The sequence below is a fragment of the Mugil cephalus genome, chromosome 12, assembly GCF_022458985.1.
Source record: "Mugil cephalus isolate CIBA_MC_2020 chromosome 12, CIBA_Mcephalus_1.1, whole genome shotgun sequence".
NCBI classification, from domain to species: Eukaryota; Metazoa; Chordata; class Actinopteri; order Mugiliformes; family Mugilidae; genus Mugil; species Mugil cephalus.
Genome location: NC_061781.1, coordinates 12,630,597 through 12,647,972, shown reverse-complemented (window position 1 = coordinate 12,647,972; position 17,376 = coordinate 12,630,597). Strand labels below are relative to the sequence as shown.

At 44.8% G+C, this 17,376-nt stretch overlaps 1 protein-coding gene across 5 annotated transcripts in view; it reads left to right on the top strand.

Moving 5' to 3' along the window:
- igf2bp2a (insulin-like growth factor 2 mRNA binding protein 2a) overlaps nucleotides 1-17,376 on the top strand; it is a 49,304-nt gene that overhangs the window by 8,770 nt on the left and 23,158 nt on the right. For all 5 annotated transcript variants that reach the window (XM_047601623.1, XM_047601621.1, XM_047601624.1 and 2 more), the window contains exon 3: nucleotides 16,884-16,932. In XM_047601623.1, the coding sequence (XP_047457579.1) occupies nucleotides 16,884-16,932 (49 nt within the window). The remainder of the gene's footprint in view (nucleotides 1-16,883; nucleotides 16,933-17,376) is intronic.

Here is a 17,376-nt window from a genome sequence, read left to right as displayed (position 1 = left end):
AATAATCAGAAATTGTGCTCCAGAAGAAAAACAGCACACTGATTAGATTTTGCACAACCGATCTGTGTATAATACGATATTTTTTTAAATGAAATCATTTTTAACTTCGTCTTTCACAGGTGTGTGTTCATTATAAACATACACGTGTCCTGTGGTAAAATAATTTAAAAAATCTTCTGGGATAATACACACTTTTACGTTCTGGCAGCGGTGTTGCCATCTGAATGACCCGCAATTTGCAGTTAAAAGCACGTGGAAAATTTAAAGTTGTTTATTTGGCATTTATTGATTTATTTAACCGAATGCATATTTTCAAGTTATGTAGCTTATTGCGCTGAGTCAACTTATTTGAGCGAACTTGAAGCCTGTTCAGAAAGACGCCCCGCTGCTCTAAAACTGAGCCCCGACAAAAAAAAAAAAAAAAAGTTCGTCGTTTGGTCTCAGCGCAATCCATACGCAGTGTAATAAAGAAATTACACGCATGGATTGTTGTCATGCACCATTTCTCCCGTGTAGCTGCAGGAGCGTCTTTTGATATGTGTCTTTTTGAAGTCGGCTGTGTGTGTGGAGAAGCAAATGTCGAAAGATGCAGTTCTTTTGACATTTACAGCATCTTGATGTGGGAACAAAACAGCGCCAATGTGTGTGTGTGTGTGTGTCCGTGTGTCCGTGTGTGTGTCCGTGTGTGTTTACAGGTCGCGCTGCATTCAATTCAAACTGTTCCAGGTTAGGTTCTCCGTGTTACCATGGGAACCAGTTTTGAGTGTTTTCCTTAGTTAAAGACAGAGAGCTCCAACGATGAAGGCTTTTCAATAAACCCAAAGCCCTCCAGTGCCAGCTGCAGAAAAGAACTGAAAAGTTGAGTTTGCTGCATGCCATGGCGTGACATTCACCCTACAAGTGACCATTATGAAATATTTTGATATCACTGTCAGAATGGTATGATTACGGCATATTTTTAATTTGAAATGCTGTCACTTTGGAGATCCTGTAATTTCTGCCCCTTCCCGAGAGAGAGAGGAGGCTGCCTGCTGGTTATAGCTGCAAGCCTCAGACTGCAGTCCAGCCGTGTGTCAGTGGCTCATGCTATGGGCGGTGCAGCGGTCAGAGTGCTGATTTTATATGACAGTGAATACATAGCCTGCTAAGGTGCCTAAATAAAAAGGCTTGTGCGAGGCTGCTGCTTCGCTAAAACCCTTCAAGTGCTCATTTTCTTTCTACAAGTGCGGCGGGGGAAACTGCTGAATGGGCTGTCCGTCTGTGTCACAGCCGCAGCCCTTTTGTGACCTTTCTTATTCATGAATCCACTCGCTGCAGTCATTTCCATCCTTCTCCATATGTATGCGGCGGAGGCCGAGCCGCCGCCTCCGCCGCCGCCACCACCACCAGCAGAACAAGCCATCTACAGTAGGCCGGCGCGCACAGCTGAGCCCACGGCGCAACCTGGAGCACAGTCTGACCATTGTGCTTCCTCTGTTTCACACCGTCTCTGACGGAAGAGGAAGACGCAGCGTGGACTTCCGAGTCACAGACGAGCACGTGCATGCTTGTGATTTCCTCCGCGTGTGTGTCTTCTGCTGTGCTTCTGCTCCTCGCTCGGGGAGAAACGAGCACCGCTGATAGAGGGCGGCATTTCTTCCCCCCTGCTCGGTGAGCCTCTTGCTGGCTGGCTGGCTGGCTCTGCGAGGCTGTTAGTGTCCTCTCTCATCAGGCTGTCAGTGGTCTGCTCGCGAGCACAAAGACTTCCGCCTGCTGGTTCGAGATAGAATTGGAAATCATATATGTGCTCTCATCAGAACGTCTCTCAGCATTTTGTTCCCCAGCGCTGGGGGTTTTCTCTGCTTACATCTGATCACCCCCTGTTAGTACCTTGCCAATGAAATACAACAACTTACGTAAGGATCAAACCCAGACCGAGCAGAATCTGGGGTCTCGTTTCGGCTCCGTGCATGTTTAAGCCGAGCCACACATCCCTCCTTCCGCACATCTAATTTCGAATCTTTGCAGCAGGATGAGAGAATTTCCAGATCTCAGAGATTAACAATTAAACAGGAAGTAGTCACATTAAGCCGTGCTAATTTGAAAATGTGTGTGTGCGCGTGCAGGGTTTTCTTTTCTTTTGGTTTTAGAGAATCTGATCAGTCGGTGTTCGGCGTTCGTCGTGTGTTTTTCCGCCTTTTGTTCTCCAGCTTTTTTGGAATCTTGCTGGAAAATTAAATAGTTGCTGTTAAATTAAATAATTCGGCGGAAAATAAAAGTGGGAAAAATAAATGCGCAAGTAAACAATGTTCGGGATCCCTGATCTCAAAGCGTGTGGATTATAGGTCACGTAAAGGAGCCATGCTGTCGGTTTCCATCCTTTACGCTAAGGTTTCTGGCTCCCGGTTTTGAGACATGGCATGAAAACAATTATTTTGCTTGTTGTTGTTTAATGGAAAGTGTTTACTCTCGTTCTGATAGTGTGGATTTGTCTCTGGCACTCCTTCTTATGTGTTTGCAGCGTTTTTGCAGGCTCTCCCTTAGTTTCGGCAGATGTACTGTTTTGTATTTGGCATTTGTGATGTCCCATAAAGCCTGTTGCTTTACACAGCTGTGCTCGATCCTGACTCTGATTTGCTGGGGCCCGATATGAGCTGGGGTAATGTGGGCCAGGCAGGTGTTAGAGAGTAGGACGACTCCATCTGCCTCGCTGCCAAGTGACCCAGCACATGCCAATACCCAGTCAGTCGTTTTAGGAGAGAAAGACAGAGCTTGTATGAGAAAGACGGTGAGAAAGCAATGGAAGCGGAGAGAGAAGAATAGAAAGTCGCCCTATGGGAGTCCTTCTGAATTTATCCCACCGAACGTCCGATTGCAGCGAGGGTGTATTTTAATACAGCCGGAGCTGCACAAATAGAGCCGTGAGCAGAATGCGAGGAAGAAAAAAAAAAAAAAAAACACTTTGTAAATAGTTGTTGTCTCGCTGACCCTTGGCTAATATGTCTCCACAGGGGAAGAATATTTTATTGGGAAGTGTTCAATCTGTGTGTGTGTCTCACTAAACAGCCTATACTTAGGATTTCCCTCGGGTGCAGTAGCTGCTGCAGTTGCCATGCCATACTGTACACAAGGAGCACTATATCAGTCCTAAGGTTTTTCAGCTGTCATGTTCCCGTTTTTTTTCAATTGACTCTTTTTTTTTATGAGTGAAACAGCACATACATAACGGCCAGTGTGTACGCGCAAGTTGCTAGGATACCAGCGGATTGATCGATTGCGTGTATTTACCGTGAATTTTTTTTTATATATATATATATATTTATATATATTTCGTGAGGCTATCTGGTTGCAGCAGTAGCGAACGTGCTCGCGTCCGATCCCGCAGTGCCGCAACCTTCTCCCCCCCCCGTCTCACGCGTGCGAGCAACATTATGGCACTGATTGATGAATTGCCTGTCCCTGTCAGGTTGAATGAAGCGCGCGCTGACGCAAACCCAATTAAAATTGAAGCCCATAGCGCGGCGCGGTCAAGGAAACTGAAGGCAGAAATGCGGCCGTCTTCGGCTCACCAGGTTAGTAAATATTTGATGCCGGAGCAGCCATGCGTGCGTCCCTGTCGGGGGAGTTGTTGCAAAAGTTAATGGGGTCCCTTGCCTTTAAGCTCAACTTTGCATTTTTATTTAAAGGCCCTCATCCTGCGCTCTGCCCAGGTGATTTTCATTTTTATTAATGGCGAATTCCACGAGATGCAGCTGCAGTTCACCTCCGTGCTCCGGGGACTGTCACACTCCCTTTCCACTGCAGCAGTCGGTGCCTGTCTTCCCTCCACGCCTGCCCCCCCTCCCCTCCTCCTCCTCCTCCTCCTCCTCCTCCTCCTTACATGTGCATGTCAGCCTACCACCTAGATAGCGTGCATTGTCTCTCGCTGCTTCCCTCCAGCTTGCATCGCCGCTGCTCCGGGTGGCGTTGCCGAATGTTGCCCGCCCGCCCGCCCGCGTTAGCATGAGCGGGTGTAAATGGCGTACAACCGTATGTTATGTGCTGCAAGCTGAATGTGAGCCGCCCTATCAGATAGTGTAACGGAGACAGGCAGTTTATTCTTAGTAGAGTTGTGGTTACCGCTATTTGGATTCTTCAACAACAGTAGACGTCTGTGCGCGCCCGTGTCCGTGTCCACTGCATGTGTTTGCTGCGCCTCCGTGTCCCTGTCTTACCCCCCGACCCCCCCCCCACCCCAAGTGGGAAGTTGCAGTTCATTGCAGAGATTGTAGCTGAGATGGTTTTGTTTCAAGTGGTGTGAGGAGTGACTCCAGGCGGTCCGATATCCGGTCACATGACGTTGCGGGGACAATAAATTACAGAGATATAGCATGACAGGCTTCAAAGGCTGGTTTGATGTCGAAGAAGACAGCGGCGTGGATGTGGAGTCGCCAAAGATGATACATTGGATACACTTGAAGAGATGTCTAATTTAACAGGGCTTGTGTGTGTGTGTTTTTTAAATTTTTTTTTCTTCCTTTTGTCGGGCGTAATTGTTGCACCACCCTTTGATGGACGCACACCCACCACGAGCACTTGTAGAGCATTTACAGTATTGTAGTATTGTTGTTTCCCCCTCGTCACTGCGTATTATCAAAGTGTATCCCCACATTCACAAGCGTCTCTCACACGCAACTGTCAGCACAAATAATAGAAATACCACCTGATTAAAGACGGCTCTAATTTGCCTTTCTCAACTATGGCCATTTTCCTGCTTTTCTTTATAAAATAGACTGTGGCTGCGGTGTTACCCCCCCACACAAACACACACACACACACACCGGGTCTGATTATGACAAACTATCTCATTAATGTTTCTGTAACACGCTCAGATCTGCCAGTCCTTCTCAGCGCAGTTGTTGTGGTGAGCTTGAAAAGAATGGGAAGCCAGGTTTTCAGAGCAGCCCTCACTCCTAATAACCCCCTCTACTGAGACAGGGTGTTTCTTAAAGAGAAGGAACCAGTCTTGTGTGTTTTCTGCCAGGAATGATGAAAGCAGCCGCCCTGTAAATGCTTGCAGATTTGTTTTGGTGTTTCTGCGGAGGAGCGTCGTGAGCTCAAGTGGGGCTAGAAATAGTTTTTGAATTAGTGGACCGAACCTTTGAGTATCCTGTCTCAAATTGGAGACCTTCGCTCATTGGTATTTTCAGCTCAGGTTGTACAATATGCACATTGGAAATTGGCTTTTTAACTCATGTTGGTCTTTTGGGAGAATTACACAATAGGCTTGGTAGAAGATTTCCACCCTGACATTTGCTGCTTTTGTTTGTTTGTATGTGCTGTTGCGTCCTCGTACTGTAGCATTTAGTTACATAATCAATCCTGGAAAACCAGCAATAAACAAACAGAAACCGTTACACGGGCTTCAACTCCTGCAAGCTAAAGAATCGCTGCTGTTGCTGCTGCTGCTGCTTGGCAGACGTCCGCTCCACTGAGCGCCTTCTAGTCACATATATAAGAGGCCGGAACAACAAACCTTTTCCTCTTTTCACAATCACCAATAATTCTTGCTCTTGCCCTCCCTCCGTCTCGCTTTAAATGCTGTCCACACACCGCTGTGGAGATCAGCCTCCCTAACTTGCGATATCGACGTTAACCCGGGATATTTACTCGAGTATTTATCACTTATTGATCAGGGCCGACACCCCCGCGAGCAGCTCCGATAATTGAATTAGTCTACATATTACTTTCCCACACAGCGTGCAGGCATCCTCCAGCTGCAGCCGTCCTCATCCAAATCTACTGCTTCACATTCCCAAAAGCCCTCCCCCCCCGATCGAAACACACGGCCCCGTGTCCCGTCCGTCTCCCCGTCCACTTCCTGTCGAGCCCCCTGCCTCATTTCACAGAGTAGATCAGGATTTGAAGCCATTTTAGCTGCGGGATTAAAGTCTGACAGGGATAATGCCACTTCAGCCACTTGACAGTCACGTGACACGAGATGATCTAAGGTTTTGGGAGGAGCACTATAATGTAATTAATGTGTTGTTAGTTCTTATCCATTTGACTCCTCCCATCGTGGAGCTGGACGCCCGTAACCCTTAAAAACAGTCTTTTGCAGACAACAGCGAGGGATTTAGACCTGACAAGTTTTGATTTTTTTTTATATTAATTTTCCTGCCCCTCCACACTTACCCTCTACCCATAAAAAAATCAAACCTAGTCTCTGTTTTTTCCAGAACTCCCTATTGATGCCATTTTGACCTCAAACCCGTTAGCGCTGTCCCACCCAGCTCAGACAAGTGCGTCCTATATACATAATCCCACCGCCTCCTTAATCTGTTGATGGCTTATCGGGCCGACCCCACTTTGTTCACTTGTGTAAAAATTGCCGTTTGTCAGCATTAATTAAAGCATTAATTAAATCTCAGTCTGTTCGTATCTATCACTTTTTCTTTTTTTCTTTCACTTGCATGTTTGTTTTTTTTTTTTTAAGAGGCATCTGTTCTTTGGAATTTCTAGACTGGCTCTTTGGAAGCACAATCAAAAACAATGCACCGCTAACGCGTCGTTGTTTTTCCACGTGATTCATCCTCAACCGTCTGGTCTTTATATTTATCAAAAGTGCTACGTTAATTGTACCGTGAATGAGCGGAGGCTCCATCTGAAAGGTGTGGCAGTTCATTTGAACCTAATTAGTTTTTTAACTCTGATGATCCTGTAGTTTTGTGACATTTAAAAAAAAGAAAAAAGAAAAATGAAATAAATCAACAAACATTGTTGGATTAAAATTTGGGCGTCGCTACTAGGTTTAAAATTTTCTCCGGAATTAAAATAAAAATACAGGAGAGGCGAGCGCAACTGTCACAAAATAACAAGTACGTAAAGACACGTAATTGTGACGCTCTGCAGTTGAAAGTTCATTTTTGTAAAATTACCCGAAATAAATCAGGGCAAACACAGGGACCAAAGCAGCGTCCACGAAGCTCATTCTGAGACGACCCTCACAGTTTCACATTTTCCAAAAGCGGCTCGGAGGGCAGGGACTCCTCAGTGACGGCAGCTGTGACTGGCCGCAGCGTTTTTGTTCAGACTTGCCAGGGTTTCAGTTTCTCAGAGGATGAATCTTCACTAGCCTCCTGCTAGTTTGCTGTGTGTGTGTGTTTTCACTCTCGGGTAGGAACTTCCCTGCAGACAGGGGGAGGGTAAAGAGAGAGACGAGGTTGTGTGTGTGAGCGTGTGTGTGTGTGTGTGTGTGTGTGCGAGAACGAGTAGAGCTCGCTCTGTGGAAGGAGCCGGAGGGAGAAGAAGAAGTGAGACAGGTACAGAGAGAGAGAGAAGGAGAGACAGACTGTCGAGAGAGACGGGCACAGAGAGGAAAGCAGGCGAAGTGTTTGAGGGCTTGCGTAATGTTGAGTGGTGTGCGTGCGGTATTGATCCAGGTTAACCCTGCTGGGACCTACACCTATGGCAGGCGGGCTCAGCCTTCCAGCTACAGTATAATACCTTATGGCCGGCAGATTAAAGGATGAGACGTAAGGAACAAGCCGCACAACTCAACATAAAAGCAGCAGAAGTAGCCATGAGGAGACGGCTAACGGCGGACCCGCTCTGCACCGCCGCCGTATGAGCTGGTACCCACCTGTCAATAGCTCCGGGCACCGAGGTGTGTGAGAGGCAGACGTAGAAAATACACGAGCATGTGCACGAGTGGCGGGGAGTGGAGATGCCAGGTGGCTATATGTGACTGCGTGCGTTTGCGTGTCTGTTGTGTGTGTGTGTGTGTCTCTCCGTGACTGTGCTGACTGCGTGCTTTGTGACGGGGACCCAGAGGAGTCCTCGGCTTGTGAAGTAGCAGTGTGAGGGAGCCAGCAGGCATTTGATGTGCACAGGACAGGACAGGACAGCGTAGCACATGACTCCGCACGTCTTCTTGAATCATCTTTCTGTTTATTATTTATTCTTCTTCTTTCTCTTTCTCGCTCTCTTTTTTTTTTTTTTTTTTTTTTTTTTTTTGTTGTACGGCGCCCGTGGCTTTGTGGCAGGGGAAGTGGTTTTAGCACCAGCAGATTAAAACGTAAAAGCTGTAATTGCAGCTGATTGAGTGTTTGCATAATTAGGGGAAGTGACTTTTGCATAGGATTGTTTTACATCTCCGGCATGAATTAGCTTATTATTATTTTTTTTAATTCAAAACACTCTGCATGTGAGCGTGGTTTTTATGATGCCAGTATGGAATTTACACTTTTTGATGTAGAAATGAAAATAACTCTAATGCAAATAATGTTTTTTTTTGTTTCCAAACTTTTGTTTCCACATTTGCAAATTGTGGACTTATATAGAACAAGAAGATTTTTTTTTTTTTAGAAATGTAAACACATCTTGAAACTTGCTGAAGGAAATCTATATATATGTTGACAAATTTCTGAGATTTAAATGTTTTCTGCTTAAATATGTGGCTTGGCTTAAGTGTGTGCTTGGTGCAGGCGATCCTCTCTTCATCCTCGGCTTTTTGAAGGCTCCCCATTCGGATGTAGCGTTAAGGTCTAATATGATTTGATTTTTAAGATTTTCCTCTTGTTGTTAGCAGTTCCCTTGTTATGGCTGTAATATCGGACTCTGAAGTTGTGACTTTTTGTTGCCATTCATTAGTTCCCCACTGCAGAGTATTTACCTCCTCTCTGCTGCTGCTGCTGCCGTATTGCTCAGAAAACGTAAAACATGTATTAAGGTGTATAGTAAGAATGCATTTTGCACCAAATGTGTGGACGTAAAAATATGTGAACGCATGCTCAGGGCCACCCTGAAGGGCTCAGTCACTGTGCCAGAGCAAAATGTTTTCATTTAAATAGAAATGGATTAAGCCACAGTGATGGGCAAATGAAACATTTTAAAATAGTCATTTTATTGGCTTAGTTGGCGTGACGGTAGAAAATGTGTTTTGTGTCAGCCGGTACCCTGTGGCATTGTCGCACTGAGTGAAAATTAATTTGTTGTGATTTACACCTGAGAGCTGAAAATCATTTTATATCGGCTGCAACAGCCACGAAAAAAAAAATGTAAACCTTTATTTGTTTTATCATGCTGATATTGTCTGCGTAACGTTATCCTAAAGCTTGTGAGTAGTGGGAATAACAGATGCAGCAGACGACTGTCTGAGTCAGAGTAAACATTGTGCTGCTGTAAACGTACATCTACATACAGCACACAGAAGTCTGAGTCACTGAAATCTATCACATCGTTTGCAAATTATCCCTGTTTTGTAACACTTGCTGCGTTTCCACTACCACTAGAAATTCGCAAAAATCCTTAAATATTGCAACAAAAAAACTGGTAATGGAGACACCTACATTTTGAAAAACCTCTCAAATATCGTTAAACACTTTTACGCTCTTATGAGGTGGTTTTTCGGACGTACTGATATAACAGTTTATCGCAAAAGTGCAATGGAAACACTTGTACTTTCAGAAATATTACTTTTATTTTGCAAAGACTGTAATGGAAAAGCTCTGACTCAACGCGTACCGTGAGTAGCACATATGTAACAATGTGCAGCATTTCCTTACTCTTTCTATGAACCAGCTGAGTGAGTGTTAGCAACAAGGAGCAGGCAAATGTCAACAGGAAGGCTGTGGCTTCCACTAGAGCTGCATGTGTCTACCTGCCTGCCTCTCGGCCCGCATCGCCACGGTGAAAACTAATGCGTGAGGAGAAACAGGCAGGTGAGCCTGCTGAATTCTGATGAGCTCTGACTCGCTGAAGTCTTAGGAGGGAAACAGAAACAGGCACCTGAATGCTTCGTACTGAGATGAGATGGTTAGCAGCGGTGTGGAGCAGCGCCTTTCTTCGCTCCACAGTACATGTGTGGAGTGTTGAAAATGTGTGGTTAGGGACCAGACACAATGTTACGCTTTCTCACTTTCCATCACAAGGGATGTATTCTTGTTCCATTGGAATGGAGTAATATACACTGTCACCATTCAGTATGTTTGCATGCACGTGAAAAAAAAAAAAAATTATTGCCTTAATCCGTCTTTAACTGGACAACTTAAGTGCATGTAAACACGTTAGTCCGACTAAAATCGGAGTTGTCCTTAACCAATTAAGATGCCCAGATAATGCAACTGGAAATCGATTTTCACCAGTATGTATACGCCTTAATAGGAGTTAAACTAGACTGTGCGTATGCTCCTAAACTGCTGTGCTGCTAAGAAAACATCCAAGAAAGCCACTTGGAGAAGAAGAAGGTAAACAGAGCCCGTAGAAGAACCATCTGAGAGATAGCGCGCAGCTTATCTGCCCCATAAGTAGTGCGCACATTACGTACGAGATTAAAAAGCTGTACTATTATCAATCTTGTTGTTTTTGTTGAAATGCCGGTCTGCCACATTAGACTCCAGTTTTTTATTATATGATGTAATAGGTCAAACAGACAGGGGGCCGTATTAACCAGCTGAAAAAAATGATATCGCCACCTAGTGTGGAGGAGGAGGACGTGTTCCTGTCAGTTATTTGATTTTTTCCTTTTCCTGTAAACTGGGATAATGACGCATCCAGAAAGTTGAATTTGGGGCATAGCTTGATTAAGCTGTGCATGTAAATGCACTGATTGACAATTATTAATACATAGAAACCTTAACAACTTTTTTTCTTTTTAATATCTGATTTTAGTAATCCAACACATTTTATCAGACACTCCCGCTCACACACACACACACACACACACACACACACACACACAAAAACAGCCTCAGATGGAAAATAGTGATTCATTAAGTTAAGTTTCTCAAATCATTAATTTTATTTTTCTCGATCGGGAGCCATTAATTGCGTGTGAAGATGGCCTCCTGCTGTGTGTGTGTGTTTAGTTGATCAGCAAACCATTTCGCTGTTAACTTTGTTGTTTCGCCTCAGTCTCACTGCTCATGTCAGTGTCACTGAAACTGCAGCTTTCTGTTGAAAAGCTTCTAAACGGACTGTGACTGTCCAGCACACGGCTCAATGATTTGAAGTCCAAGTGAATAATTGGTGGACAGAGGAACATTTAGTTGAAGATATGTCAGAGGAGGAGACCAAACTAGAGCTGAAGGGTGGGTTAATATTTAAGAGGGAACAAAACTAAATCCTAGTTTACCTCTTTAACTGCTGGTTGTGTAAATAAAGCAATTGTTCCGATTAACTTTGAAGAAGATAAAGTCAGTGTTGTGTTGGATTTGTGGCCTACAAGTGGCCGGAGATGTTTTAGTGCATCTTTAATAATCTATATTTATCTCTCACAATGGTGAGACTGGCTGTGATAAAGATTATCAATATTTGACCAGCGAGCAAACAAAATCTTGAATCTCTCGGGCCGCTGGTTGTGATTTTTACTGGTAGTTTGTGTTCGACAAACTGTTTACATTAAAGAAGCAATTCATTTGAATTTATTAGCCAGAAATCTTTTTTCTCTTTCAGACACTAAAAAAATACACAAACAACACTAAAATAATACCATAAAAATAAAGGAGCCTTATCTTATAAACTGTCCTTAAATTAACTGGAAATTTTCTCCTGGAATACGGGAGAAAATGTCTTTTTTTCGCCTTTCTTGCCGTGTCCAGTTACTGCCTACAACTGTTTTTTTTTCCTCTGCGCAAAACACAATCACGTACTGACATGCATAAATTGAAAAAAAAAAAAAAAAAAAAACGGGAGAGAAGTCTCACACAGCCTTGAACGTGCTACATATCATACAAATCCTGTTATCTCTGCTCCACGACAATAGGCTGGGCTTTCAGAGAAGCGCTTAGGAGCGCTGCACAGACATGGACCGAGCGCCGTTGTATTCCAGCAGCAGACAGTGGGACACACTGGGAGCGACGCCAGAGCCTCCTAAATGTTCTAGACTTGTTGCTCCTTCTCTGAGCTTTCAGGGCGTTTAGACGCTTAAGAGCTTAAGGGTCAAAACCCGGAAATTGGGTTAATTCTTATTAGATGAATCTCCGGTTGAAGTGCAGGGAGCAGTGGGCACTTTGACTGCCCACCCAAACTGACCACGCCGCTGTTGGACTCCTGCGCCGAAAGTTCTGCCCGCTTCGGCGGTGAAACTGTGCCGACATGCGAACTCGGAGGTGTAGCGGCGGCGGGAGCTTACATACGTGCTCTAAATGTAGCTGATCGTTAGACGATCACATTATGCTGCACTCAGCGCTGCATTACCACACGTCAAATAAGCTGAGACGTTAGTGTTTTGCAGATGGCGTTTCTCACTGCATTTGTAATGTGAGCATGTAATAGGTGCGTAACCGCATGCCTCTAGCGTGATTTATGACCACAGAGGTTTTCATTTCCTATTTTATCTGTATATTAGATCTGTGATGGAGGCCAGATCATCTTTCATTTAGAAGATCATCAGGTATCCTCTGTGAAATATCTACTCTTTCCTCAAACCGGGCGGATGTGAACTTACTCGCGTCTCCTGCGTGGCCTTTGGATGTAACAAAGCTTTTTGTCAGGTGTATGGAGAAAGCGGGAAGTAAAAACCGATCCACTAATATTGCTCATCTCGAGTAACCAATAATCTGCAAAGGCACTAAGTGACAGATGTAGTTGTAAAACTGTGGTAAAGCTTTTGTAAAATGCGGGGTTTGCTCCGAGAATCAGAATCCGGGTTTATGGATGCTGAAGGGGGAGAGCGATGACAGTTTAATGGAGAAACGATGTTATCAGTCAGGTGAAATGTGTAAACAATTACGTGTGAGGTTCCTAGTGGAGGTGACTGCGTGTGCGCAGAGAGATGTTTGTGGGAGTTTTGTGAGGCTGCGCGCTCTGGATGAGCCTGACTTGAAAGGCTGTTTGGGATGTCTTTTTTTTTTTTTTTTTTTTTGTCCAGAGAGAGCCTCCCCGCTGGGCGCAGGACAGCAATGGCTTAGCGAGCCGTCTCTGACAGCCCGGTGTCTGCTCAGAGCGGGGACGGGAAGGTAAACAAGGCTTTTAAAGGCCTCATTAGATAGAATCCTTGAGCGGAGAGGGGACATGTTTAATTACTCACTCCTGCGAGCATCTCTTAAAAAAAAAAAGATTTTATCCTCATTCAAGGAACTCCAAAAAAAAAAAAAATAGTGTGTTTTTGATAACATGAGAGACTTTGATTTGTGCTGAGGTGCTTCAGGAACAAAGCACACAGAGTTTATGACAAATTGAATTTGTGTCCCATTATTCCCTGTTCATACAGAGTGAGTGAGATGACTCACACTATTCTGAAGTCCTGAAATATTCATCAATAACAGTGATCCAGCAAAAAAAATATGTAATAAATATAATATAACTAAAACACACCATTTTGGTTCATGGGCGCCTTTTATTGAAGTGCATTTCCCTGCTCATACAGTATCCGTATTTGTTATTTTAAGTAGAAAAAAAAAAATCTCTGTGCATCTGCCCCCGCCGGTCGCGCTGTAAATCTGAATACCCCGAACAATGTGGTAGTTTGTGGCCATATGTCAAGATTGAATAGATAATACTATAAATGATTATGCTAATCCCGTGTCTGTTATCTGTGGTGGATTTCCTTCCTTTAGTCCCATGTTGTTGTTGACATCTCTTATTCTCCGCCCTCCATTTAGGAGAGTAGAATTTCGCCCGTTCGCAATCGACATTGGCGTTGTCTTCAACCAGTCGGCTCCGCTGACCTTGGGTGGACTCGGGCTTCTTAAGCTTAATATCACGCCAATTAAAGGATTTCTAACATCTACAGTATCTCGCGTTTGACCTTTGCTAATAAATTAATTACCACAAGAGTTGCGGAACAATTACAGTGGCTGGTTGGCTAATAGATTCCTGCCCCTTACAATCAGATGGACCTTTAAGCTGCTGAAATGTCGTTTGTTTAAAAGCTGGAATTAAAGGAGACTATCGAAGGGATGAGCACAAAAGGAGAAATAAAAGGGAAGATTAGGATTCAGATGTGTTATTTGTTTACGGGTTGTTTTTTTTTAACTATAATCAGGTTCATCTTTAGGAACGCTGTAAACTTCTGGCGAGGGTTGAATACCCTCTTTCTCACCCCTCTGTCCGCCAGCCCTCTCAGAGGTTATGTGCGTGTTATTATGCACGCCTGTGCGCAGACACGGTTCCTTGCTTCGTACAGGTGGGAGCAGTAAATATTAGCTTTTCAAATGAACATGGCCACCCTCAGATATTTAAAGGCCTAAATTGAGAGGCTTTCGTTTTTCTCTTGGCAGGCCGCTCCAAACCTACAGCAGACAGCTTGGTTACATTCAACAAACATTAAGTAACCATTGACTTCAGTCTGTATCTTCTACTGCAGTTCATTTTTGGTCTTGGGAAAGGAGGAGCAGGGAAAGGCCGCCGGGTTCACCTTGAATGCAAACAAACAGGAGATGTCAGCAGATGCCTGTAGCTTCATATAACACCGCCGGGGTTTTTTTTTTCTTTTTTCAAAAAAAGCGACACATACAAGTGGAAAACGTGCAGCTGCAACGCCTGTGCACAAACCTGCGTACGGCAGAGAGATAGCACCACGTTACAGTATGTACTGTATGTTGCAGGCTGGCTTGTGTTGTGGGCCTCTCCCTTCCCTGCAGACAGACAGACAGGCAGAAGGCAGCGATCTTATGGTTAGCGCGTGGCCACAAGCATGCCGAAAATGAGACCTTAAAGAACTGTCAGGGGACAGTGTCACTTTTTCCGCGAGATGTCCCTTCAGGAAGCTCCCTCTGCATATTTCAGAGAGACAGCGAAGCGACGGGCCACAGAGAAGAAATCACAGAAAGAAAAAAAAAAAAAAGATGTGGGAGCTTGGTTTAATTAGTGAGGGATACACACGCGTCAGTGTGACTCCGTCTTCACGCCGACCTCTGCCCCCAGGCTCCTGTGACCTCACCCCACCTGATAAGGCGCCTATTGATATTAAAGAAGCAACCAAGGACGGCACCACTGTGCGGCGGTTCAGCACGGTGTTGTCCAACTTTGCTTCAGGATTACAGTTGGCATAATTAATTAGCAAAGACACAATGACTGGGTCCCTCACAATTCACGGGCTATTTAAGCGGACGCCGCCGCCGAATGAAAAGAGCTTTTAGTTTCCATATTGGGCTACTCAGGGATGCCAGCTTTTGAGGCTGTTTTGAGGTTTTTGAGTTGGCCTTAAATGTTTTCAGCTACTGGCTGCTTTTGAATGGCAGGGAGCTGTTTACTACATTGAAAAAGGTGATGTGTTTTAGTGGTGCAGACCGATTTTTATCGGTTTACCCTTGTTTGGATACTGGTTGCCAAGAGAGATCTTTCATCAAGCCACTCGCTTTAAACCGCCATCAGTGACAGAAAGCTCACAGGCCACTGTGCGGTGGGACACACTGGGAATTGTCAGTTTGTCTCTTTTTTTTTTTTTTTTTTTTTTAATGGGTATTTTGTGTTTAACCGTGAGGTAGGACGTACTCGCCAGAAGAATACTGTTGTAATTAAGTGTTTGCTTTTCAAACTGACGTTAAGTTGCTAATAATTGGAGATGTGTTTGTGTGGTTTACACATAAACATGGATGTGAAATTAGTGTCTTACAGTCAGTTTCAGCAGATTAACTTCTTTGTATTTTAATAATACTACTCAAAGTTCAGAGGAGAGGAGAGGGCCGTCCCAAATCCATGTGACGCTGCTGTGTTTTTTTTTGTTTTTTTTTCATTGAGTAGCACAATCAGAAGGAGCCATTCGTTCATGTCCGGCTGCCAGCTTCTCTTGTCTTCTCCTCACCGGCGACAGGAAACTCTGACCTGCGGATTTTGCGCGCCCAGGCGTGTCGGAGTGTGCTCATGTGTTCAAGGCAAAGCGAAGGTGTTTGTTTGTGTTTCCCGTGGAAAATCCTCTTGAACTTAAACCTACCTCTCATTACCACTTCTTATTGCATTTCCTCCTCCCTCCCTGCGCCGCAGCCTCGCTCCCGTAATGCCTCCTGTTTGTTCACTGAAATGCTCCCGAGATGCGTCTTTGGTCAGGGGTGCAGTGTGACTTTTTTCCTCCACCCCCACCAACAGCAGTCCTCGTTTGCAGGGCTGGACGCTCTCACGTTAATGTAGTTGTTAACAGCCTGTGGTCGCTGGCGGTTTGTGTGGCTTTGCTGTTTGAGCTCAGACACTCACTGTAAGCAGAGAGACGCCGTGTGGAAGCCCTGGATCCCTAAACGACCGGGGCGGAGAGGGACTCTGTGACCGGAGGGGAACTAAAAGATGCAGGTGTTGGAAGTTTGAGCGTCTTTGATGTTATCCGCAAATCAAACGTGCGAGTTGACGACAAAGCCGAAAATTAAACGGACGCGAACTGAAAATCAGGAGTGATAAACTGTGACGGGATAAATGAGCACGTTTTTGAGGGATAAACGAGGGCGCGTTCTGTTTCTTTTGTTCCTCTTGTCTAAAACCAGAAGCTCAAACTCCGATTGCTTCACTCAGGACGAAGGAAGCCCGCCATAGTCTTCAAAGACAATTTTTGTTTTTACATGTTATTTGTGTTACTTTCACTTTGCGTAGTGAGAGCAGCAAGAATAGCACACGTGGGAGGGTGCCACTAACTGCCGTCTCATAAAAAAAACGCTCTCACCTGCACACTTTCTTTCACCACGTCTCTAACAGTCCATTGATTGGTGCTGGTGTCTGAGGAGCTGTGGGTGTTGTGGAAAGTGGCGCTACGTAGAGTGTGAATTTACAGGACGTATAATACAGCTCTGATTCTTCATGCTCTTAACATAGACTTAACTACTCAGCTGCTGTGTCTGTGTGTATACTATATATACACACACACACACATACACACACACAGAGTGAGGCCTGCTGGCTTTGGCGTAAACACAACAGATGACTGTTACTATAAGTGTGTGTGAGTTTGTGGTTCAGGTCTGTTAAATCCACTCCGTCTGTGTCTCTCATCTCTGCAGGAGTCGGAAGATCCAGATCCGGAACATTCCCCCTCATCTACAGTGGGAGGTCAGTTGTTTGTGTGTGTGTGTGTCTGTGTGTGTCTGTGACAATGATGCCCAGTTGAACAGCACCAGGTAGCGCATAAACCAGTTTCCTGGCAATGAGTCACCAGCCTTTTGTACCGTCGACTGAAGTGTTTGTGTCTGCTGCATGCGCGTGTGTGTGTTTGTGTGTGCGCTCGTGTCGGCGTCAGTGTTCATTACTGCGTGGATGACACTCCGTCTGTGTGTCAGCGTCTGTAACATAAGTGTCTCTCGGGTTTATGTTTTCTCCCAGAAAACTCAGAGATCTGGGCCTGGGAATGTAAAAATATCAATAATCATTAGTGAATTAAAGCAGCAGGTAAAAAAAAAGAAAAGTGTTTATTTGACCAGAGATGTGAAGTTGCAAGATGTATTCTTTCGTAATGTGTCAATGCCACCGCGCAAACCAAGCCCCAGACCAAACCAA